We start from the raw sequence: 24591 nt of genomic DNA on the forward strand, positions 1-24591 counted from the left end.
GACCTTCTTGAAAACGTTGGGCAGGAGTGGTATACAGGTGGCCCGAGCCCCACTTGAGATGAAAAGAGTAAAGGAAACGAGAGCCACCGTGGAAATTCCAGCACACAGAACGGCTGACATTGCAAGTTCTCTGCAGTCGTGAACAGATCTAACCAAGGCTCTCCCCTATGCTGAAAGAGAGCTTGCACCACCTCCGGAAGGAGATGTAATTTGTGATCCGCTAGGCATCTCCGACTGAGTTTGTCCGCTCTGGTGTTCAAAGAACCCACCAGATGTTGAACCAGGGATATGCACTGCAGTTCCAGCTATGTATAGAGGTGCAGAGCCTCTTGACAAAAGGTCTACGGCTCCACCTCGCCCTGCTTATTGCAATACCACATGGCAGAGCTGTTGTCCGTGAACACTTGCCCTAGCCATCCCTGGATGGAGGGCACAAAGGCTTTCAATGCCAAATCGGATTGCTCGGAGCTCCAACAGGTTGATGTGGAGTCTGGAATTCACTGAAGACCAGAGTCCTTTGATCTCCACCTCTCCCAAATGGCGACCCCATCCCAGGAGAGATATCTCTCACCACTGTCAGATCTGGTTGGAGCGGGGAGAGTGGAGCGCTGCGGACCCAATCGTAATTCGTAAGCCACCACTGCATGTCCTTTGCAGTTCCCTCCTAGATCTGGACCATGTTGGAGAGATTCCCCTGATGCTGCGCCCACTGGAACTTCAGGTCCCACTGCAGAGTCCACAAATGCCAATGGGCATGTGTCACAAGCAGGATGTAGAAGGAACTGAGGCCCAGCAGCCTCAAAGTCAATTTCATCGAATTCAAGGATAGAGCCTGAAACATCGATATCATAGCCTGAATATCCTGGACTCGCCGTTCTGAAAGGTAGGCCTTAAACTGCACTGTGTCCAGATAAGCTCAGATAAAAAGGGAGTGTCCGAGAGGGAGTCAGGTGTGATGGGCTGGGGCAAACCCGCCTTCAACAGCCAGTCATTGAGATAAGGAAAGACTGGCACACCTGATCTCTGCAAATGAGCTGCAACCACTGCCAGCACCTTGGTGAACACCCAGAGGGGTGCTGGTGAGGCCAAAAGGGAGCATGCTTGTGGCCTATTGTGAACTGGCTTGGTGTGCAAAATAACGATGGATTAAACCCAGATCTGTGACTGGGGGTGAATGTTTTGCCATTGTGCAACATTCCGTCCATCATCTTGTGTGTTTTGCTACTGTGAACTGAAGGCAACGCTTGTGGGCAAGCAGGACAGGAATATGGAAGTATGCATCCTATAAGTCCAACACCACCATCCAGTCTCCACAGTCCAGGGCAGACAGGACCTGAGCAAGAGTAAGCATCCTGAATTTCCACTTATTAAGGAAGAAATTGAAAGCACGCAGGTCGAGGATAGCATGAAGGCCTCCGTCCTTCTTGGGAACCAGAAAGCAGCGGGTATACCAACCACAACCTTCTGGCACCTGCACTCTCTATGGCTCATTTGGCCAAAAGAGCCATCACTTCACGTGGAGAATAGACATGTGGTCCTCCGTCAGTCTGTCATAAGTAGGTGGCATGAATGGAGGAGCAGTCTCAAAGGGGAGGGAGTAGCTCCTTCAGACAATTTGCAAAACCCACTTGTCCGATGTTATGGACTGCCAGCAGGGCAGGTGATGGCAAATCCTTCTGCCCACAGGGTGCTCATGATGGTAAGAAGGCAAACCTAGATACTCCAAGCGTGAGTATCTAGGGTCCCAGTTTGACACCGGAGTGGCTGGTATGCAAAGCTTTGCTGCTCCTGGGTAAATATTCCTCACACTACCTCTGGGCATATACCTTCATAGTACACCTCTGGCCAGCCTGAGTCTACATGTTTTTAACTACGTACCTGTTCTCCATTGACAGCACGTTACAGAACTGAGTGTCCAATAAGAGTGAAGTGGCAGCACTTGAGTGCAGCCCTGATGAAACTGCTCTACGCTATACAGCAGTGAAACATGTCGGCACTGTAGGTAATGGCATGCATGACTAGCTACCAGCCTTTTTAACACTCTAGAGCACGCAATCACCACCCTACGAATAAAAGTGGATAAGGGATTGGTGTGTTGTGTGTGGTTTTAGGCACTCCATTATTATGTTTGTGTGTGTTTGTCACTAGCAGAATTTTCTGCACTTCACCGTAGCACTTTATATGTTGTCTGTTTTGGACACGTCTTACTTTCTATCACCTTTATTTTCCCGAGGAGCAAGTGACCACCGATGATGAGACAGGGGCCTGTCTGGAAATTGCATACCAGTTACCCCGCTTGGTGGTGTTTCCGTGAGGGGTCACTTGCTTCTCGCACATTTTTCCTCTATTTAGAGTGAAGTCCAATGTGTGGTGTGGACTGATGTGAACAACCAAGATTGGGGTCACTCTAAGAGCTTTGCTCTGTTGGGTTGTCTTGGAGAACAGATATTTTAAACAAGGCAGAGCACAGTGCATTATCTCATTATAAAGTGGATAAGAGAGTAGTGGGGAATGGGATGTATTGGATCCCCCTTATGTCACTGATAGATTTACTCGCCATTTGGATTGGGTCTCATTGTATATTATTGACTTTGAGTGGAGGGCGACCCTTTCCGTATTCCCTCTAAGCTCCTGTATTGTTTGAGGGGAAGAAAGCATGTCAGTGTCTGGAGAAGTGTCCAGTCCACTGGCTTTACACAGATCCTCACACCAGTCTATTTGCTCCTCATAAGGCTGGTATTCCTCAGGGTCCAGTGATCCCTCTCAATCCTCCCATTAGCCCATAAGAACAGGGCTCAGGCTCTGGCCTGGAAGGAATGGCTCCAAATGGTGCTGCCCCTCTGGCTCCTTGTCAGACTCGGAGATGAGAATGGGGATGCCACCGCAGGTGACTCCTGCGGTGCAGTGAGCATTGGCATCGGGATAGGTGTCAGGCAAGGTTGAGGTGGCATGACCAGTGCCGATCCGGATCCATCTGTACATCCTTGGGGCCCGACTGGCGCCAGAGCAGCCAGAGTGGAACAATAGGGGCCATTCCCAAACTCGTGGGGCCCAAATACGCACCAGAGGGAACGTGCTGCCCAAAGATAAGGTACAGGGCCTCATAACACTCTCTTAATTGGTCGAGGGTCACACCAGCTCCCCGAAACTCGCGGAGTTGACCCAGGCATTGGTTTAACCGCAGAGCCAGGCCTCGAGTGGAGCCTCTCCATCATCGGCCTATGGATGAGGTGAAGGAGCAGCACGCTTTGACTTCTTCTTTTTATGGGACGACTGAGTGCAACAACAACCTTTGTCTCCAAGACCACTCTTGGGACCTTCTTCTTGACCGGGAGCTCGATCACTGTGCAGCCATACGTTTGAGAGATCGCTCCCTCAAGGCCTTCAGGTGCATGACGTGGCAGTCTGAGCAAGCATTTGGGTCATGATCTCTCTCAAGGCATCAGAGGTATACACGGTGGAGGTCCGTCACGGACATCTGTTGGTGACGGCGCTGCAGGGCTTGAAGCAAGCCTTCTTGGATGACATCCCTGCCACACCTGGAGGTAAACCTCAAGAAAGACATCAATAAAACATTTTTAAAAACCTAGTAAAAAATTACTAAGGGGTAGCTCTTCCCGGATCTGCGCTGGCTGGCGCGGAAAGAAAACAACTGATGTCAGCACACCATGGTGCCGCTTACATAGGCAATGCAAATTTCCATTCCGGCATGGACAATACCACACAGCCCTGAAAGATGTCACCTACTGGCACATAGGGGTACTGCTCACAAAAATGTCCAAATCCAGTCTGATGGCTAGGGATAATTCTGAGGTAAGGAATCTATGGCTAGAAGGCTCTATCAGATAAAAGGATTCCAGCACTCATGAAGATAGGGGTATCCAAAGGTTGAATTTGAAAAGATTTACAAAAGATGGTCTTCATATCTCCACCTGTATTCAGTAGGAGGTCAGGCCTAATGATAGAATAGTCTTAGGGGAGGGTCATAAACACATCAATATGGGAGTGCTTTTTAAGCCACGTTTCTGTCACAAACAAAAAATCCAATTGTTCATCAATAATAAAACACGACCATACTGTGCTTCACCATCTGTCTGGCATCAGTAAGAGCACAGTTGACGCACTGTGTATTTAGATTTGGAAAGGCTTAATTCAATGACTGAGAATTTTCAGAGGGGGGAACGGCATGGTCTTAAGCTTGTTAGCTATGCCTCTGTAAGAGGAAATTGAAGCCTGAATTATCTCAAAGAATTATGGGTCAGTCGTATCTCGAATAATGGGCATTCTTTTCTATCTGATTTTACTGGAGCATATTTCTCTGGGTAATTTATAGAGGCACAGAGGTGAAGATGAATGTTAGCAATTCATCTTTGGCGGCTGGACTCAACTTAAAACGGCCAGCACCCTGTGCCCTGAGGCCACTGAAGCACAGATATGCTTGACTTAGACAGGAGTTTTGGGGGCCAGCTATGCACAAGCTGTGCTCACCCAGAGCATGTCCTCACCATCGGCCTGTTAAAATATGACCTAAATATGAGAGGATGCGACCAAAAATGAATAAAATAATGGGGTAAGATAAATATACTAATCGGCACCCAGCAATGTCTACATTGCATTGGAAACTCTTTTCCAAGGCAAGGCTACAAGGAACATAAATAATAGTTAAAATAATAGTGAAAAAGAATAACACACAAAAAACAATAAAAGCCAAGATCTCGACAAACACAAGCCTGACTGATCCCTGTGGGACATGAGAACAAGCACCCCATCTAAAAACAAAGCAACCAGAAAGAGTCCATTCTATTCAAACAGCACAGAGGCCGAAACAACGTAGTGAAAACCACTTCCTATATTATTGTAGTTCGATATATCAATGTTTTTCTGCATCCTCCCACAAAATCTTGGAGGCCGCCTGGCCGCTGCTGCGGCAGACTCCTGGCCAACCCTGCAAGCTGAAGCGAGTGACTTGAAAAGAAGCAAAGCGCACTTTGACGAGCAGGAAAGGATATGGTCCCCATAGCCTTTTGTGGAACAAGGTTATAGTAACATTTCTATTATAGCATGTTAAACAAAACCTTAAATATGTGTCCCTCACCACAAGAGTGCTTCTCTTCGACATCTTCTACCTTATCACACCCAAGCGTCAGCAGAAAATGGCCTCAAGGTTGTCAGTTTCTACACCGGTCTATCATCACAATGAGAAACAGATAGTTGACAGACTCAGAATTCTTAACAAATCAAGTAACAGCCTTGCCACAGTTCCTGAAGTCATGCAATAATATAGCACTGCAGTCAGCTGCTAGGGCCCTGAACTCGAGTTATAGCCCAGAGCAGCAGGCAAACATTGGAATGTTGCAGCAGAAGGCCCAAGTCACTCTATTGCCTCCAATGGAGAACTCAGCGTCCCAATGTTCTGGTGAGTCTTAAGTTTACAGAATAATTTATAATTGTTTCTAAAACAAACAGATCTAAAAAGGAGTTTGTTTTGTTTACCATCATGTTGATCCATATTGCTCCCTTGAGAGTCCTCTGATTGTTCGACGCCCACACACCAGTACATTCTGAGACGTTGTTTGTTGTGGCCCACTCAAGAAGAGCCTTATTTTCAGAACATGTAAAAGCGAATGGCAAATTCAAATGGTGTCGTCTTCTGTTGAGTGTGGCCAGTTACATTTGATGTCTCCACTGGAAGAGAGAGAAAATATAGAACTATTATCAAAGTAAGTACAATTGCACATGTCACTCTATCACTAGTTTCAAACAAGCATTGTCAAAACCTATACAAGAGCTACTGGCTTTGCCAATTTGCTTTAGCCATGTTGTACACCAGCGGGTTGCTGTTTAGAAAGGCTAAAAGTTAGTGGCTTAGAGGAGATGGGCGTGGAGTGGAATGTCGTGGATTGGAGTGTTGTGGTGTGGATTAGAGTGTTGGGAGTGGATTAGAGAGTTGGGAGTGGTTTAGAGAGTCGTGGAGTGGAGTAGAGTGTCGTGGAGTGGAGTGTAATAGAGTAGAGTGTAGTAGAGTGTAGTGGAGTAGAATGTCGTAGAGAAGTGTCGTAGATTAGTGTCATGAGTGTTGTGGAGTACTGTCATAGTGTTGTTGAGTGTTGTACAGTAGGGTGTCATGGAGGAGAGTGTAATGGAGTGGAGCAGTGTGTCGTGGAGTCGAGTGTCATGGAGTAGAAAGTCACAGAGTCGAGTAGAGTGTTGTGGAGTAGAGGGTCATAGAGTGGAGTAGAGGGGTAGTGTGTCGTGAAGTGGAGTCAAGTAGAGTGTCGTAGAATAGAATGGAGTGGAGTGTCGTAGAGTAGAGTGGAATAGAGTGTTGTGAAGTAGAGCGTTGTAGAGTAGTTTGTCATATAGTGTCATGCAGTAAAGTGTCGTAGAGCGGAGTTGTGTTTCGTAGAGTGGAGTTGTGTCTCAGAGTGGAGTTGTGTGTAGTAGAGTGGAGTTGTGTGATGTAGACTGGAGCTGTGTGTCGTGGAGTGGAGCTGTGTGTTGTGGAGAGGAGCTGTGTGTCGTAGAGTGGAGCTGTGTATCGTAGAGTGGAGTGTCGTAGAGTGGAGTGGAGTGGAGTGTCGTAGAGTGGAGTGGAGTGGAGAGTCGTGGAGTGTAATGTTGTGCCGTAGAATTCTGTGGAGTAGAGTTCCATGAAGTAGAGTTCTGCAGAGTAGAGTGTCGCGGAGTAGAATGTTGTAGAGTAGTGTTGTGGAGTAGAGTACATTGTCGCAGAGTAGAGTGTCATAGAGTGGAGTAGAGGGGTAGTGTGTCGTGAAGTGGAGTCAAGTAGAGTGTCGTAGAATAGAATGGAGTGGAGTGTCGTAGAGTAGAGTGGAATAGAGTGTTGTGAAGTAGAGCGTTGTAGAGTAGTTTGTCATATAGTGTCATGCAGTAAAGTGTCCTAGAGCGGAGTTGTGTTTCGTAGAGTGGAGTTGTGTCTCATAGAGTGGAGTTGTGTGTAGTAGAGTGGAGTTGTGTGATGTAGACTGGAGCTGTGTGTCGTGGAGTGGAGCTGTGTGTCGTAGAGTGGAGTGTCGTAGAGTGGAGTGGAGAGTCGTGGAGTGGAGTGTAATGTTGTGCCGTAGAATTCTGTGGAGTAGAGTTCAATGAAGTAGAGTTCTGCAGAGTAGAGTGTCGCGGAGTAGAATGTCGTAGAATGTTGTAGAGTAGTGTTGTGGAGTAGAGTACATTGTCGCAGAGTAGAGTGTTGTAGAGTACAGCAAAGTGTTGTAGAGTGTCATTTAGTAAAGTAAAGTAGAGTAAAGTAAAGTGGAGTTGTAGAGCAGAGTGGAGTAGAGTGTCGTGGAGTAGAGTAGAGTGTTGTAGAGTGTTATAGAGCGTTATAGAGTGTCGAGGAGTAGAGTGTCGGAGAGTAGAGTGTCGGAGAGTAGAGTGTCGGAGAGTAGAGTGTCGGAGAGTAGAGTGTCGGAGAGTAGAGTGTCGGAGAGTAGAGTAGAGTGTCAGAGTAGAGTGGTAAAATGTTGTAGAATAAAGTAGACTGGAGTTGTAGAGAACAGTGGGGTAGAGTTTTGTGGAGAAGAGTGTCGTAGAGTAGTGTGTTGTGGAGTAGAGAAGAGTAGAGTGGAGGAGTGGAGTAGAGTGAAGGGGTGTACAGTGGAGGGGACATGATATGGAGAGGGACAGAGTGAAGGGGGCATGAAGTGGAGAGGGACAGAGAGAAGGGGCAAAAAAAGTGGAAGGGCGAAAGAGTAGAGGGGACGATAGAGTGGAGGAGTGGAGGGGGGGCGAAAAAGTGGAGGGGGCGATACAGTGGAGGGGGGCGATAAAGTGGAGGGGGGCTCGGAGGGGGGCGATAGAGGGCAGGGGGCGTAGAGTGGAAGGGGCGTAGAATGGAAGGGGGCGTAGAGTGGAAGGGGGTGTAGAGTGGAAGAGGGGCGTAGAGTGGAAGAGGGGCGTAGAGTGGAAGAGGGGCGTAGAGTGGAAGAGGGGCGTAGAGTGGAAGAGGGGCGTAGAGTGGAAGAGGGGCGTAGAGTGGAAGAGGGGCGTAGAGTGGAAGAGGGGCGTAGAGTGGAAGAGGGGCGTAGAGTGGAAGAGGGGCGTAGAGTGGAAGGGGGGCGTAGAGTGGAAGGGGGGCGTAGAGTGGAAGGGGGGCGTAGAGTGGAAGGGGGCGTAGAGTGGAAGGGGGCGTAGAGTGGAAGGTGGCGTTGAGTGGAAGGGGGCTTGGAGTGGAAGGGGGGCATAGAGTGGAAGGGGGGCATAGAGTGGAAGGGGGGCATAGAGTGGAAGGGGGCGTAGAGTGGAAGGGGGCGTAGAGTGGAAGGGGGCGTAGAGTGGAAGGGGGCGTAGAGTGGAAGGGGGCATAGAGTGGAAGGAGGCGTAGAGTGGAGGGGGGCGTACAGTGGAATGGAGCGTAGAATTAAGTGGAGTGTCAGAGTGTTGTAGAGTGTCGTAGAGTAGAATGTCATATAGCAGAGTAGGGCAGAGTAGAGTGGAGTGTGGCTAAGTAGAGTGGAGTGCCGCTGAGTGGAGTGTCAGAGTGGCATAGGGTACAGAGGAGTGGCGTAGGGTAGAGTTGAGTGACAGAGAGGGGCAGAGTAGAGTAGAGGGGCATAGCGTGGAGTGTTGACAGTGGAATGCCGTAGAGTGGAGTGTCATGTCGTAGAGTGGAGTGTCATATCGTAGAGTGGAGTATCATGCAGTAGATTGGCGTGTCATGCAGTAGTGTTATCCAGTGGAGTGGCATGGAGTGCAGTGGAGTGCAATGATGTGCAGGGGCAACAGAGTGGTGGGTGGAGGAGTGGTAAAGTGGAGGGTGAAAGGGCAGTCGAGTGGCGGGTGGAGGGGTGGTGTAGTGGAGCGGCACAGAGTGGAGTGGAGTAGAGTGGAGTAGAGTAAAGTGGTGCAGAGTGGCATAGAGGTAGCTGCATAGAATGGAGGATAGTGTCTTTGTATTAAAGTGGAGTGACATTGAGTGGAGTAGAGTGTCTGAGAGTGGAGTGGGATAAAATGGAGTAGAATGTTGCAGAGTGGAGTGGCATAGAGTAGAGTGTCATAATGGAATGAGAGAGTGAAGTGACAGAGTGGCATAGCGTAGAGTGCAGTAAAGAGTCAGAGTGAAGTGGCACAGCATGGAATATCAGAGTAGAGTTGAGTGGCGTTGAGTGAAGTGAGGAACAGTGGAGTGCCATTGAGTGCCATGGAGTGGCGTAGGTACAGTGGAGTACCATGTCAGAGAGTGAAGTAGTGTAGTGTGGAATGTCGTAGGGTAGTATAAAGTGGGATGCAGTGTAAAATTATTAAATAGCGGAGCACCCTAAATTTAGATTAACTGTTCAATTCCTACAGTAAGGCCGTTACTGAATACTGAACTGCAGCATTGTGTTTGGCTGAGGGGAGCTTGGGAGCCCAGGTGCCTGAACTGCAAGACGCGAAGGAAGATGATGGAGGACAGAGGAGAGGCGGCGGCTGGCCGTTACAGTGGTTTTATATTTTAATTTTTTCGTCATCTCTCCCTCCTCCCCCACCCCCACCCGCCTTGCCACCTGGGCCCAGTAGCAGCTGCTACTGGTAATAACACACTGCCATTACAAACAACACAGTTTCAAATTAATGACCAATACATTTGCACAGACATACACTTTTACTGATAAAATTATACAATACACAAAGGATAATGTGTGGAAATTGCATCACCTAGTGTATGGAGTTGATCGTATTAAAATGTTGGTTTCCACCACGCTTCAGAAGTACAAAAAACATGTGTTTCGTTTGTGCTTTGCTTATTGTGATATATTCTGAAATATTTGCGCTGTTCTTTACAGACATATAAATGTTGTGTGCTAGATAAGCGCCTTTCTTTTCACACCCCAATTGTCACATAAATTCTCTCATTTTGAAGTCAGAGCAAGAAAACAAAACACCAAGCTCCCTGACATTCGACATCTGTATTTGAATGCACAGCAAATGTGACAAGAGAAAAAGCAAATGTAATGGGCAGTTTACAAAAAGCGAGAATTCGTGGAAGAATACAGTGAGTGAGCCAGAGAAGTGGTGAACAGGCTATGCTCCTCAGAATGAACAAAAACATGCTGGACAGCCTACAAAAAATAAAGCCAGCAAATAGAAAGCAAGCAAATGTGAGTTACAAACCACAAAGCCAGTGGTTAGCAGTTGACGGAATGCATTCCTAGGTCAGTTTTTGGAATGTCCCCAAGAAGTCTTTAGCAAGCAGAAATATCTGCTGTCTGGTAGGCTTCCACCTAAAAAGACTGTTTGTTTACAACTGTAAGCAATAACATTCTGTTTTAAGTGATACAATGAAGAGGGCAAGTTGAGAATGTAATACCTTGTGGGTGACAGCCCAATAAAACACTAGCAGGTCCACGATGTGAGCTTAAGCCTACACTGGAGGACTGCCATTTGATAAATATTTTGCCAAAATGTTATTGACAAAAAAATTGCTCTATTGAGTCTAAATTTGCCTCTATTAACTGCAATGGGGGCGATAAATTATTAATTAATATTTATGCCACGCTGTTCAAGCACCATACAAGTAACTTCAGTATCAAATCTATCCACTGCGATTTCAGAAGTCGTTTGAACCAGTGTCAATGAGTCATCGCCCAGCAAACCTCTGCCACTGAGGCTCAAACGCTGAATCTTTTACCATCAACTACGCTCATTACAAGGATAAAGTAGAAATAAGTGCCACGACCGCATTAGTTCAATCACACAGATATGGTAAAAAAAAGTATATGTTGGTTTCAGAGCATTATACAGAACTAAAGCTGCATTACTATAACAGAGTATGGATGCTTGAACAGCAGTTCTAAAGTCCCTTTCTGGAAGAAACAGTTTCACTTTCCTTAAAGAGAGAGCTGGTCCCAAGCTGTCTTTGTTCTTTTGGCAATATGTTCATTGGGCGATGGGGTGGTGCTTTAGGTGTATCCAAGTGCCTTGGCATTTGTGAAAGGTGAGGTTCGAAGTTGCCAGGTTTGTATTGGCAATAACAGGAATTCTGTCTTGGTTGGACTGAGCTTAAGGTAGGTGCTGCCTTTTGAACCTCCAAGATGCATATGAGGGTGAGATGGGCAACTGTGTCAGAGGCAGCTGAAAGGAACAGCAATGTGGAAAGGCAGGAGTCATCTTCATCTGTGGGCAGGAGGGCATTGTTTATGATGAGTAAAGTAACAGTTTCTATGATGCAGCGTGATCTAAAGACAGACCAGTTTTTAATAATTTTGCCAATCAATGGTAGGTGAGTGGTGGGCCTGAAGTTGGCAAGATCAAGAGGGTCTTTGTTAAGCAATTTCCAGCAATTTTCAGCACACTTTAAAACATAAGCACGAATGCACCACACGTCAATTTCAAAAACAGAAAAAACTGTTGTGTAATCTGTATACAATACAAATATTCTTCAAAGTTTTCCTTTTATTCCAATTTCTATTGCTTTTAAAACGTGGTCATAAACATCAATTTTCACAACGATACAGCCAACGCGTTTCGTCCTTATAAAGGACTTCTTCAGGGCACTAATAGTTCAACTAGGTCAGTCTCAGCAAAAAGAAAGTCAGTAAATAACCGGATCTGCATCGTATGTCTCGTTCCACATCTAAATCGACGGTTATTCGGTATACAGTGTATAGAAAAAGTTCCTCATAATCATACAGATTACACAATTGTTTTTTCTGTTTTTGAAATTGATGTGTGGTGCAGCTGTGCTTATGTTTTAAATATTTATGATCCCATGGGGACTTGCACTGTGACGGTGGGTGCGTTTCAGTGTGCACACAGACCCCAATAAGAATAGAGGGGCAAGAATAATAGAGGGATAGCAGTTCAGGTTCTGTGGATTTAAGGGTTCCACTGTCAGGCTTGTTTGTTTATGTAATTTTCAGCACACCTTTGTTATATCCTTGTGCAAATGCTGCAGAATGTGTGGAAAGTGCAGCAATTACTGAGGTTGTGGGAAGGTGCAAAGGTTTTCTGTCTCTAACGTCATTTTGTATCTTTTAATCTTTTCAAAATTTGAGAACTACATAGAGTCGACAAAAAAATATAGTAAAATAAAACTAAATGTAGGTTTGTGAGATAAAAAACAACAACCCACACTTAAATTCTCTTAGAAAACTTGTTTTCTCATTAAACATCTCCCAAGTGAAGCATACAGCATGGGGCAATCAGTAGCCCACTTCAGCAATTTTCTCGCTTCACCACGAGCGAAGGTGTTCTTCCCTTTCACAAGGAGCACATCTGCACACAAAGTAGTTCCCTTCGGCACATGAGCATTTTGAAACCAAAAAAAATTATTTCGCATTCAATGTTTGTTCTAATATTGGTGAGGGCCTGGAGGCTCACATAACAATGTTTTAAAAACCATGGCAAACAAAACAAGCATTTACAAATCCAAAAATTTAGCAGACAAAGCCAGACCAATTGTCTTTGCCATTGCTTGTTTGACCCAGAGCGCCTAAAGAGTTCGAAGCCATGAGGCTTAAATGTATCCAGTCCAATTATTTTAACCTACAACCTTTGCATTCTGTATCATGTAGGAACTACTTATAATGGGAAAGCAAATCTGGTAACTCCTAAAATCCAGTGTTGTTTAAAACAAACTACAATGGGCTGAAAGTGATCAGCATGAGAGTGGATACTCGAGGCATCTTGTAAAAGTGTAATGCAATTACTTCCATTTCAGCAATGCTACAGAGCTACTATTCTTTAAAACACCACTAACCGCTGATTTTCCAAAATACGTTTCGAGAGAGACCCTTAAAATCTTTATTGAAGTGTATTCAAATTCTTTCAAGTTTTGACAAAAGTTTCTCAATCAGTGTGCCTTTAGTGTACAATTTACTACAACATTAACTTAAAATCCAATGTTATTTAACCATACCCATCTATAAAATTCTGTCCAATTTTTACCATTCAATGTCTTAAATACTGTCATTTTATATTGAATTTCCAAACATTTCCTCGAGTTAGAATGATAATCTGTAAACATCAAAAATGCATTGTGTTTCTTAATATTTTACCAACAATAACAATTTTATTTTTAAACATAGCAATTTTATTCTTAAAAACAATTCAGGGAGGCGCACAACACAACGTTCATCAGAATCCGATTTTTCAAATCTTTACATTCAAACACCTCCACCCAAAAACATACATATATATTCCTCTGGCTACAGGCCCGCCGTTATAAAATTGCACACATCGTAGAGTATGCAGTGCTCTGCAAAACGCTTATACAACTACACCGAGGCCATGCTGATGACTGTACATACAACTACAGCAAAACTGGAGAACCGCGACTTTCTCCAAATCACTGAACTGCTGAACCGCTCCCTCTGCCCAAACTCAAGCTGATTTCCACACACCCAAGTTTCTGCCAAAATATGTGCACTTCTTTTATATTTACAGAGAGGCACACATCAATAACATTGAGCGCCTGCAGACTCACCCAGATAAAACACCAGCAGCATATTATGTTACCTGAACACTCAGACCTCAGTAGCAGTCACGGCATCCTCAGGTGCCGCCATGCACCAACCAGGCCGTGCCCTCGCATTGGCGGCCGAAGGCATACGGAAGTTCCCAACTTCACTTTCAGTTTCAAGATTTTAAATTATTTCCCAGATAAGATTTTAAATTATTTCCCAGATGTAAAATCCAAGACAAGAGAAGACATCCTTTCTGAACATTAGGCCGTACAGAACCGACCCCATAGAGCTCGATACAGAAACAAAGATTCTTCAGTTTTCACCTATGGTGGTCGGGCTCTCACAGGGATATATTTGATGAGAAAAGACTGTCAGGGAGAGAAGAAGATTTTTCACGTATTAATTGATTTGATTAAAACTTTTGTAAAATGGCCAACATTATGCTATGCAAATGATCACACACTATTATTATGCTGTAACACTGTTAGCAAGTGGGAAGTCTTAGTGATTGCAACCGATTTCGCATTCTGTAGCTTTAAGTATCCAGGCTACTTTATTTTTTTACCGAAGTCCTAGATAAGTAGCATTGTAAATAATAAAACTGATCACAATACACCTTAGTGGTACACATTTTATCAATATCACAAGAATGTAAAGCTGAACCGCCTTCCACAAGACCTGAAATTGTGACCTTCTGGTTAACCACAGATTTTTACAGTAAGAACATTAGCCCACTAAGGTGCGTAAACAGCTATGTCTGCTGGCCAAGCCTATCCGCTAGTGTCATAGTTCATCTGGTTAGAGATCTAACTGAACTGAGTAGATCTCAGCTTCCAGCACTGTTAAGATAGTTCGATTGATTAACAAATGTGTTAAAATGCACTGTGGACAATATGGAGGCCACAGGTTTGATTTGTAGTGAGAGACTTAAGTGTGGTTATGCATTTGTTACAGATAACCAGATACATGCTTCAGTGCATAGCTTCCAGTCCCAGTAAGAAAGCTCAGTACTAGGTAACATACTCCCCAACGAATGCCGGTTCATGACGTTGCACAGGACATAGGTTTGATTCCCTGCAAGGCTAACTAAACCTTTAATCTTCTGTCATCATTGACATAAGTATTATTAAGTTGGCAGGTGGACATAAACGGAGCAGTCAGTCAACCAGCAAAAGACAACCCCAGAGCGGCGTCGCCAGTGAGTTGCAACTCAAGGGTGGAGAGCAAACATAAGGTATACCCAGACTTTCTATAGAGGCAGAGGGTAGTTGGTGGTACGAAAAATGGAAAGTATGTTCTAGTGACGGGGTAAGATGTCATTAAGTCAATATACAAAACTAATAAAGAGGGTCATGAAGCATAGTGTGTGGGTGGAGATGAGATAACCTACAGTCGATACCGCAATGTGTCTATAGCGCATAATTTTCTGTATCAACACTCTACATCAGATTCACAATAACCAGCTGTGTCAGTGGAGTAATGGCTAATATTAAATATTGTAACAATGTACGGAAGAGATTCAACTAAAGTTCTGTACATACATCTTGAAGAGACCCCACTAAATTATTGCGCCTTAATTCGGAACAGGAGCACATTTGAAAAAGTTTGGTTCAGACCTCAAATAAAATGCTGTACCTAGATGTGGAATAGAAAATAAAATAAGGAAGAAGCAGGCTAAATTAGTAAAGAATATATCTATAGTTTTGCACCTCAGCCACTCTCCCCCATCCTGCTCCACCAGAGTGCTCTTCTCAGTGTGTGGCAAGCAGGGCTGAACTGGCCTACAGGGCAATCTAGCAATGCCTGAAAGTCAGTGGGTGGGCCTATTTTGCTATTGTAGGAGTTTTTTTTGGTGAAGTGGGCTGATTTTGCGGCTCTGTTTAAGGCCAGTGCTGTGAACTATATAATTAATAGGATTGTGGACACCCGGCATTACGCAGGAGGATTTGCTCTGTAAAGAAAAGAGTACATTTCAAAAGTATCTGCCTGGTCCAAAAGGACGTACACGGCTGCGCTCCAAATTACTGGTTGAGGGAGGGGTCTCTTATGTTTCCACCAGATGTTATCCAATTCTAACACACTGTTCACCTCTCCAACATATTTCAAGAAATTTGAAGCAATGGCCTTTAATCCCTATGGAGCTCTCAAGCTTGAATCTTTCTAATATTCAGGAGATTGCTAAAATCCATTTCTTCAGGCAGACTTCTTGCTAGCACCACCTTTGCTTTCCTCTTTTTCACTACTTTAGAAGGCCCTTTCAGTCAAATGCCTAAAATACGTTTCCTTTCTTCTTCCTGAAGACTGTTCACCATGGCTTTACGATCTTTCTATCAGCATACATGGGAGGTTGTTTAGTTGCAGTCATTTACATTGAAAGCTATTACATTGTGGTTTTTACATCGGGAGTGCCTTTATAGTGCATGTCTTTACATTGCCTGCCTTTATATCTGCATATCCTTACTTCACAGGTAAGTATACATTACATTTAACCATTTTGTATTCAATGTCTATGCATTAATATTGATCTATATAGGTGTTTAAGTAGAATTTATATGTATACACTGAATATATATGTATACATAGAATTATTTAAATGAGAAAAGAAAGATATATCCTGAGCATATTCCACAATAATCAAAGTTCTTAATGAGTCAACACTGAGAGGACTTCTTAATCTTCTTTTATTTCTTTAAAACTTCCCCAAGAACAACAGGCGGCTAGGACTCCCACTATATACTACACAGCCATTCACCCTAAAAGATTCTTACTACCTCTATTCACTACCCATCCCTGAGGCAAACTCTTTACTATCACTATTTATCACCAACCCTGAAACCTAAAAACAGCCTCCTAACCCTATAAACTACCCATCCCTGCACCCTAGAATGTCTGTACTATCGCTGTGCACTACCAATCCCTGAATGTATTTATTTTTATTTATTTAAAGAGTTTTATATAGTGCTGGATAGACCCGAAGGTATCAGAGCGCTTTACATGAGAATCAACAATGTAACAGAAAAAGTTAAACAATTACACAATACATCAAAAAATAGGCAATACAGTTAGGAGAGGAGAGAAAGGAGAGAGAAAAGTAGTAGAGGGGGCGGAAGAGAAAGGGAGGATAAGGGCAGAGACAACAAGGAGAGACGAAAGGAAGTCTGTCTAAAGACCGACTGGGTAGGTGATGACCAAGGAGGGAATCCACGGCCCATCTCCCCTAGAGCTAAACCAGGTAGCCCCATCGGGCATCAGACAAAATAGTTCAGTCTCAGTACATTGAGAGAGGAGAGAAGGAGAGAAATAAATAGAGGGAGGGTGAGGGAGGAGACGACAGGAGAAATGAAAAGAAGTTGAACAATGTGGTTCAACAGTATAACAGAAAAAGATCAACAATTACGCATTACATCAAACAATCAGCAATACATTTGGAGAGGAGAGAAAGGAGAGAGAAAAGTAGTGGGGGTAGGGGAGGTGAGAAAGTGAGGATAAGAGAGGAGACAACCATAGAGACGAAAGGAAGTCTGTCTAAAGACCGACTGGGTAGGTGACGACCAAGGAGGGAATCCACGGCCCATCTCCCCTATAGCTAAACCAGGTAGCTCCATTGGGCATCAGACAAAATAGTTCGGTCTCAAGTGGCGAGGGAGGAGGTTCACAGAAAAACAGGGTGGGGACAAAGGGCAAGGGCAGATGAGGACAGAGGACAGAAGCTGGAAAGAGTAGGAGAGGAGGGGGGTGAGGGTTGGGGGAGGGGAGAGCGGGATGATAAGGTCAGGAGAGACGCGGCAGCGTTTGCCCGATGTCCGGCTGGGTAGGTGATAGTCAAAGGAGGGAGTCCAAAATCAATCTCTCCTATAGCTCGCGAGGTAGCCCCACCGGGCATCATACAAAGTAACTAGGTGTCAGCTGTCTAGGGAAGTAAGCAGGGAAAAGGACCAGGTGGGTGGGCGGGGACAGGGACGGGCGAAGGCTGGTTAAGGTCCTGAGGAGATCAATGATTACAGACCAGGGGAGGAACGAAAACATCACAGAGGGTCTCACTGAGTTCGACATCTGGAACTCAGGCAGGGGGTATGCAACATTGTAAGTTCAGCTACAGTCAGTCACAGGGGATGAAAAATGGCCTCAGAAAGAAGCGCTCCTCACAGGCAACTGGCAGCATCAGCGCAACTGTCCAGTCGCCCAGACTTCAGCGACACATTACTACCCCTAAACACGACCCTTACTCAAGCACTAAAGCTCCAAATATTAACTGTATTATATATGTGTATATATAAACACATATGTATAAAATACATTTGCCTGCAAAGTAAAAGCCTGTACACAATGGATGCAAAGTAAAACGTCCGATGTACTTACCTGCAATGTAATGACCCTCTCAATGTACTTATCTGTGAAGTAACAATCCTTGCAGTAAAGCCTACTAAGTAACATTGACATAACCGTTAATCTGTTTTCAATCTTCTATGTATTTGATCTGTGGCAACCACAATGATTTTTGTAGTGCTTTACAAAAAGATACATAAATAGGATGAATAAAACTAAAATAGGACTATAAAATTGATTACAACTAAATGAGACATTCTGTGGTGGGTGGAGTCAAAATGCGGCAGAAAGGTGCAATAAAACCAAGGTGCAGAGTGTGCCTTGGTCTGGGCATTGGGTAGTTCTTCCCTGATATTTCTGTGTTAACTCTATGATAATGGTACAGAACCTTGACTAAATAGAACTAAAGGGCCATTTGATTCCAGGTGCGAGAAAAGTTTACATTATTATGGATTTCTTTAAAGTAGGGGTGTTACTGCCATATTTGATGTCTTGACGCCATAAAGAGAGTGGTATTGCTTAGACTGGTGATGAACTGTAATACTGAATTGAGACCCAGGTTAACCACTTTTGCATTTCAAACGGCTCATAACAGAGAAGCGATTTTGAAGGGCACCTTGATTTTTCTCAATATTATCAGTTACTGACAAAAACGAACAAAGAGAGTGGTAATGCAGTCATGTGCCATTGGGTGAGGGCCATCAGTCCAAGGAATGGTGGAAAGCATGCCCTCTCAGAGCAATACTTTTTTGGTGGAGAAGGCAAAGAGGCGGTCATACTGCTCACATGAGGGTACCAGGAGGCTCGTCTTTGGACTACATGTTACCATCCTCTTGGGAGGTAAGAAGTGTGTTCTTTGGCTGATTTACCTGCCTGAGTGCTATGTCTTGATGTTTCACTTGGCAAAGGTCATCTAGGAGTAATTTATTGCTGCATTCAGGCTTGCAGGTGGACAAGGCCGAAGACTATGTAATGCACAAGAAATAATAATTCCAAAATGAACTAGGAATTCCCAAGGCACCTTAAAATGGATCCAGTCAGTCCTTAAGAAGATGTGATTAAGGTTAGAGTTTAAGTTTCTGTATAATACAGTGTTCTGGGGCAGAAGAAAGAATTGTTTTTTTACGGAACTTGGTTTTATTAGAAACATCAAACAACGGACTGACCAGGATAACTGCTGTGAGCAGATACAAAGGAGTTCAGCATTTGCGTAAAATAGTTCGAGGCAATGTCCTTGTGACTGAGCTAGGACACTGACATTAGGAGAAGCCATAAGGGTCTATTTCTTCAATGATGTTTTCATGGTATAAGGATCATCTGCTCAGATATTCAGTAATGGGCGGACAATGCCCAGCTGTGGCTGCAAGGGCACATTTCACTTCGGGTGAAATGCACTCTGGAATAGCAAGGGTGCTAAAACCCTTAAAGAAAGTAGAGTATTCGTTCCCACAAGCCAGCTACTCAACACCACATTAGACCACCTTCCAGTCTAATGCCTTGCCTTTCTTCTCTGCCTCTCTTTTAGGCCTCTCTTTTTTTCAATTCCATGTTTCCCCATATTCCTGATTCTTCCTCTGCCTCTCTTTCTACTCTGCTCCGGTCTCTTCTTTCCTCTTTGTCATACTTACATTTAGGGTGACAAGTATGTTTTGTCTACATAGTAGTGAGAGGAAGAAAGGCAAGAAGAAGAAAAATGCTGCACTACGAGCTCCCTATTCCAGAATCGCCTCACTCGGGGGTCTATGCCATTGGTGGGGGAGACTCAAAACAAGGGAGGAAGACTGAATTTGTCACAGTGAAAGTGCTCACAAGTGTCTCTAGTAGCTCGCAACACTCTGAGAGGGTGAGATATTTCATAATCATATCACTGTCTGGAGTGCTACACCTGCAATGCTGTCAAAACTATGCAGAATGGTCTAGAAAGACGCCCTCACTCACTGCTACTACATACTATTTTCTGAGGCCCCGAGCCTACAGACTATGCAACTAACTTCTCTGATGGATGCAGGTCTCAGGATATGAGGTGGTTCCAGGTCACTTCGCTTGTTCAAACTTGCGTCTCCAGCCGGCAAATTATTTTCTGAGACTCAAATGACCATGAGACTACACTATCCAGTCTCTGGGCCAGGCTGTCTCATTGGCTCCTCCACCAGAGACTGTCGCATCCGCCTGCCATTTTTCAAGGTCCATTGTGCCCACTCTGATTTGTCTCAAGTCAAGAGGCCAGCACCTGGTCCATATACGGCCAGTGCAAAGAAACAATTTACAAAATGACACTGGCTAAGTATGCCGCTGGCAATCCACCACTCTTCTTACAGTGTTGTGCTTTTTTAATTAACTTAGATGAGAGGTTTTCCTCTCAAATAATAAAAGACGGAAGAAAAAGGCATGGCCTGTGCCTCCCATCCATATTCCATGCCTCTTATTTGTATCTTCTAAATGGCAGCCGTCAACCACATCCACCATTATCAGAGATAGAATGAAAGCACTTATAAGGACTGGGCAAACCTCTCAGACTTTTTAGGGTGTTGCCACATTTTCCAGGCATAGGATGGCCATTCTTACTGGAGGTGACATTTGGAGAGTCTACCTTTACTTGTGTTTTTACTTACCACTGGTTATTACAGTTATGCAATTTAACGGCAGTAGGAGATATCCAAACCCAATTCGGCGGGGCTTATTTTCTTCACACAAGAAGAAAGGCTGAGTTTGCAGCAACAAGGTTCAACTCCTTCACCTCCTGGTTACCCTCAGTTAACCACAAGATGAACCTTGATCAACAAAGTATCGTACCAGCTATACCCTCTGTGGAAGTGTATCCTGGAAAAGCTGGCACATGAGTGCTAAGGCACTTGTTGCAGAGGTGACTGGTGTGCATTGAGCACTTTTTGATATAACGTTCTCAATATATATTGCTCAGGTTGTTGAAGCACTTGCTTGCAGAAATCAGTGTTCAATCTGCAGCTCACACGTTTAAACAATCCTAAAACATTTGGAGGGTAAAGGTGACTGTATTTAACCTGCCTACCACATTTTCCAATCCAGAATAAAATACAATGTTCACTAAAGTAATAATGGGAGGACAGAAGTAAGGAGAAAATCGCGCCAGGAGATAGGAAAAGGGAACACGACTGAAGAATGAAGAATGTGCAGCATTGATTCTATTATTTAATTGAAGGCAGTGTTGATGTCTCTATGTACATTTCCGTATATATGTTCACATTTTTTCACTGTAAACATTGCACTTTGTTCCAATCAACTAAATGACTAGAAACGTGGAGAAGAGTGGGCTTGGTTAATTCATTTGTGTATTGCATGATTTTTGACCCGCTATGGCGACATAACACATATGATCGTTCAGATCACCTGTGAGGAACACATTTGGTTGTCACTTGAATGAGTTTGGCGGGACATTTGTTTGATTATACACGATTACCCTAGTCACCCTGGGCATACAGGGTTGGGTCACATTTATTTGCTGTCAGATTCGCAATTATGGTCAGTTTTACTTTAGTGCCCGGGCCTCTTTAAGGTTCCACTCCGCTCCTGGTGGTAGCAGTACATGGAAAGGGGAGGGGGAGGGGGCGGAGGGTTGGTGAGGGAGGGGAGGGCTAGCAGTATTCACAGGCTCGCGTTCAATATTGAAGAAAGCAAGAGGAGGGTCTAGATGTGGTTACATTTAGTGCCCCCACATGTCATTTGAGAATCACCAGGGGCCACAACTACGACCCCTGGCTTGTCCCAGGCTACCAGTGGCACTGCTCTTGCAAACCCCTTCGAGTATGCAAAAGCAGCACACTTCACAAAAGGAGCTAGGACATTTTCATAATTGAAAATAAATAACATTGGGATTATTTCTCTCTCGTTTCTTTGAAAAAAACTGGCAGCCCGCGCCGTTGCTGGCTAGGGACGGTGAAACCTGCAACTGTTTCAACTTGATGATCAGCAACATGTCACCTAGTCGCATGGCTTTGCAGGCCACAGTCTCCAGGAAGAACAATATACGTTGGTCCTGCAAGCTAGGGATTTTGATTTTTTTCTTGACTGGCCTCCTGTGGAATAAGAATAAGAAGGTCTTGTATCTTCAGCTGACATTCCTGGGTTTCCGTTTCTACTACTAGGCCCTGTTTGTTGTTGCGTGCCTGTGAGCTGTGCTGTGCAGTCAAAGGTTTAAGTATGCATTATAACTGCAAGCTGCAAACGCTGGTAGCCTTAAAGACCTCGCAAAGAGTGCTTTCAATCTAGTTTTTCTCTCTACAACAGTGGGCGTTTATGTGACTGCTGCCTGCAGCACTTCTTAGCTGCAAAGTATTCACTCTCCCTATTTGTGACAATTTGTAGAATGCTGTATGCACAGGTGAAACTGGTATTAATGAGATGAAAGGGTTGCTGCCACATTATTGACGGGAGTTCAAATCTCAAAATTGAGTATTATTACTGCTATTGAATGTGCCTCTCATAATTTGCGTTTTCTTCCCACATAATGTGAAATAATTTGGTCCTAATAAGTACATGCTTGAAACTTTCTTCCAAGGCTGAACTAATTTTCACTGTTTGCTTTCCAACTGTTTCAGGAAAACATGAACGATATTGAATTTCCAAGTTTTAGGTAAGTATAGCGCCTAAAAGCACAAAGTGCCACTCGTGTTCATCAGGTCATGCTAGAACGGAGGAAAGTCACAAGCTTAGGCCGAACGTAATATAGCAGCGGCTGGATACATGGAACAGGTTAGTCCAGCAGAAAAATGTACCTTCTCAATGTCGGGCATGAACAGTCAAGTTCATTGTGGAGGAGGCAGCAAGGAGCAGGTAGTGTCGGGGACCATCAGCACTGTAGCACAAAGAGCCGACCAGGCATCGTGGACGGTTATTGCTGGAGCTTCAAGTGGTAGTCACAGCAAACTGTTGCTGTAGTGCAAAGTTACCTCAGCCAGGGAAGCAGGGTGCATAGGTGTTCTTTCGTGTCAGGTTTCATCATCGAATCCTATGGAGAACTGCACAAAGATGCTGCAGGCGACCAGGAGGAAGATGTCCGGTTGGATCCAAGGGTGGATCGAAGCAGTGAAGAACCTGAAAGCAGAGGGGACAGAGCCTGGGTCACTAGCCAGTGACCAGGAAGGAACCAGGAAGGAACCAGGCGATGTCGAGCTCCAAACAGGTGAAGAAGTGAAGCTTGTCTCTGCAGCCATGTGGACCAGGAGGTGTTGACGATGGCCAAGAGCTGGATACGGACTGTCCCACAAAGGATCTCCCTGTTGGCGGTGTCGGCTTCCGGATTGGAGTTAACAAGCCTTGGCAAGGGCAACCCACGCAGGAAGGGAAGATCGGCTTCTGTTCAGACCAGCAAGGTCTAGGGAGCTTCCCCTTTACAGGAAAGCAGGAGCAAGCCCGGAGCAACCAGGCAAGCGGAGTTGTTTTGTAAAGATGTCTTCAGGAGGGCCACTAGCCAGTGGGCTAGCAACCGTGAAGACGCGTTGAGGAGAAATGCAGGAGCAGGCCCCACGCAGCACTCGTGGAGTGTGGAGGGCTGAGCTTCGGTGCACTTACGGCTCGGGGTTGGGGCTTCTCAAATCCCAGTGCACAATTTCGAGGACGCCTCAGAAGCTGCACAGTTTAGCGAAAAGCAGGTACAGCAGGTAGTCCGGTCCCGCGTCTCTCGTATCCGCCACGGGTCTCAGCTTTGCTGTGGATGTGAGTCGGGATCAGAGAAGTCTGGAAGTCCAGAGGCTGTATCGTTAAGTCTTCGGGCTCCAGCGGGAGCGTCGACAAAGCAAACCGGCAAGTCACTGATGGTGCCTGTTTGCACAGGGTGGTCACTCCTTGACCACAAGGGAGATTCTTTAGTCTTCTAGTTGCAGTAGAATGTCAAAGGTCCAGATTTTGGTTTCAGAGTTTCAGTTCAGGATAAACTAATGTCTCTAGACACAGCTCCTAGCTTTATACTAATCTAAGGGGCTGGATTACCTGCTAGGTCCCTCCTATGGGTGGAACCTGGGAAGGGGGTAGTTACACCCCTTTCCCTTTGTCCAGTTTCGCGCCAGAGCTGGGGCTGGAGTGCTCCAGCAACTGGTTTAAACAGAGCTATGCATGGAGCACCTTGTGTGCCCCAGGCAGTGTCTCATTTCTTTCAACCCACCCTGCCCCAATACACTATAGCCTGTCTGGGGAGGTGCTCGCACCTCCCAAGGCAGGAAACCTATTGTCCAGGCCTCCCCTGCTGTTTCGTCCAGCAGCAGGAGGTCAGACTCGTGTCTGTGGCAGCAGCATCCATTTTGTGATGCCGAGGCTCTGTTTAACTTTAACCGGGTAAAGCTACATGTCTTCTCCCTCTAGAAGGTTGGAATGCTACCCCCGCCGTCAGAACTGGCGGGGGGTAGTATTCCAAAGCGTAGGACACCTTACACGACATGTTTTGATAAAGCCAAACCAAAGTTAGCATTAACCGCGAGGATAATAATACACTTGAGTATATGGTATGGCTATATCATAGAACAGCTATAAGGACATGGTTCCGAAAGCTGCAGACAGGCTCAGCTCATGGTAGAGCACCATCTCACATAAAACCAAGAACTCTGCCTCCAGGATTGTCAAGGCCTGCCATAGGATTGACTTATAGGTATATATGTGTCTATATATAATGGTAGGTATAGGGATGCTATACCTAAGCAAGGGGTGATTACACAACCTTGCCCCAGCTGAGTGATCAGCCAGTGGTGTCAGTTTGGATGGCCAGCCAGGGGTGGCATAATACATGCTGAAGCCCCCAGTAGGTCTTGGATGCACCTATACCCCCTCGTCTCCCCCCCTGTGTTGGGCTGCTTTCCCCTGCTTTTGCCCTGCATTTCTTTCTTCCTGCCTGTCC

At 45.1% G+C, this 24591-nt stretch overlaps 1 protein-coding gene across 1 annotated transcript in view; it reads right to left on the reverse strand.

Moving 5' to 3' along the window:
- Positions 1 to 24591, reverse strand: part of LRRK1 (leucine rich repeat kinase 1) — a 758414-nt gene that overhangs the window by 533397 nt on the left and 200426 nt on the right. The window contains exon 2 of the mRNA XM_086958057.1: positions 5494 to 5685. Coding sequence (XP_086814183.1) covers positions 5494 to 5560 — 67 coding nt within the window. The 5' untranslated portion in view covers positions 5561 to 5685. The remainder of the gene's footprint in view (positions 1 to 5493; positions 5686 to 24591) is intronic.

This window comes from Lissotriton vulgaris, chromosome 2_1, assembly GCF_964263255.1.
Source record: "Lissotriton vulgaris chromosome 2_1, aLisVul1.2, whole genome shotgun sequence".
In the NCBI taxonomy this organism is placed as follows: Eukaryota; Metazoa; Chordata; class Amphibia; order Caudata; family Salamandridae; genus Lissotriton; species Lissotriton vulgaris.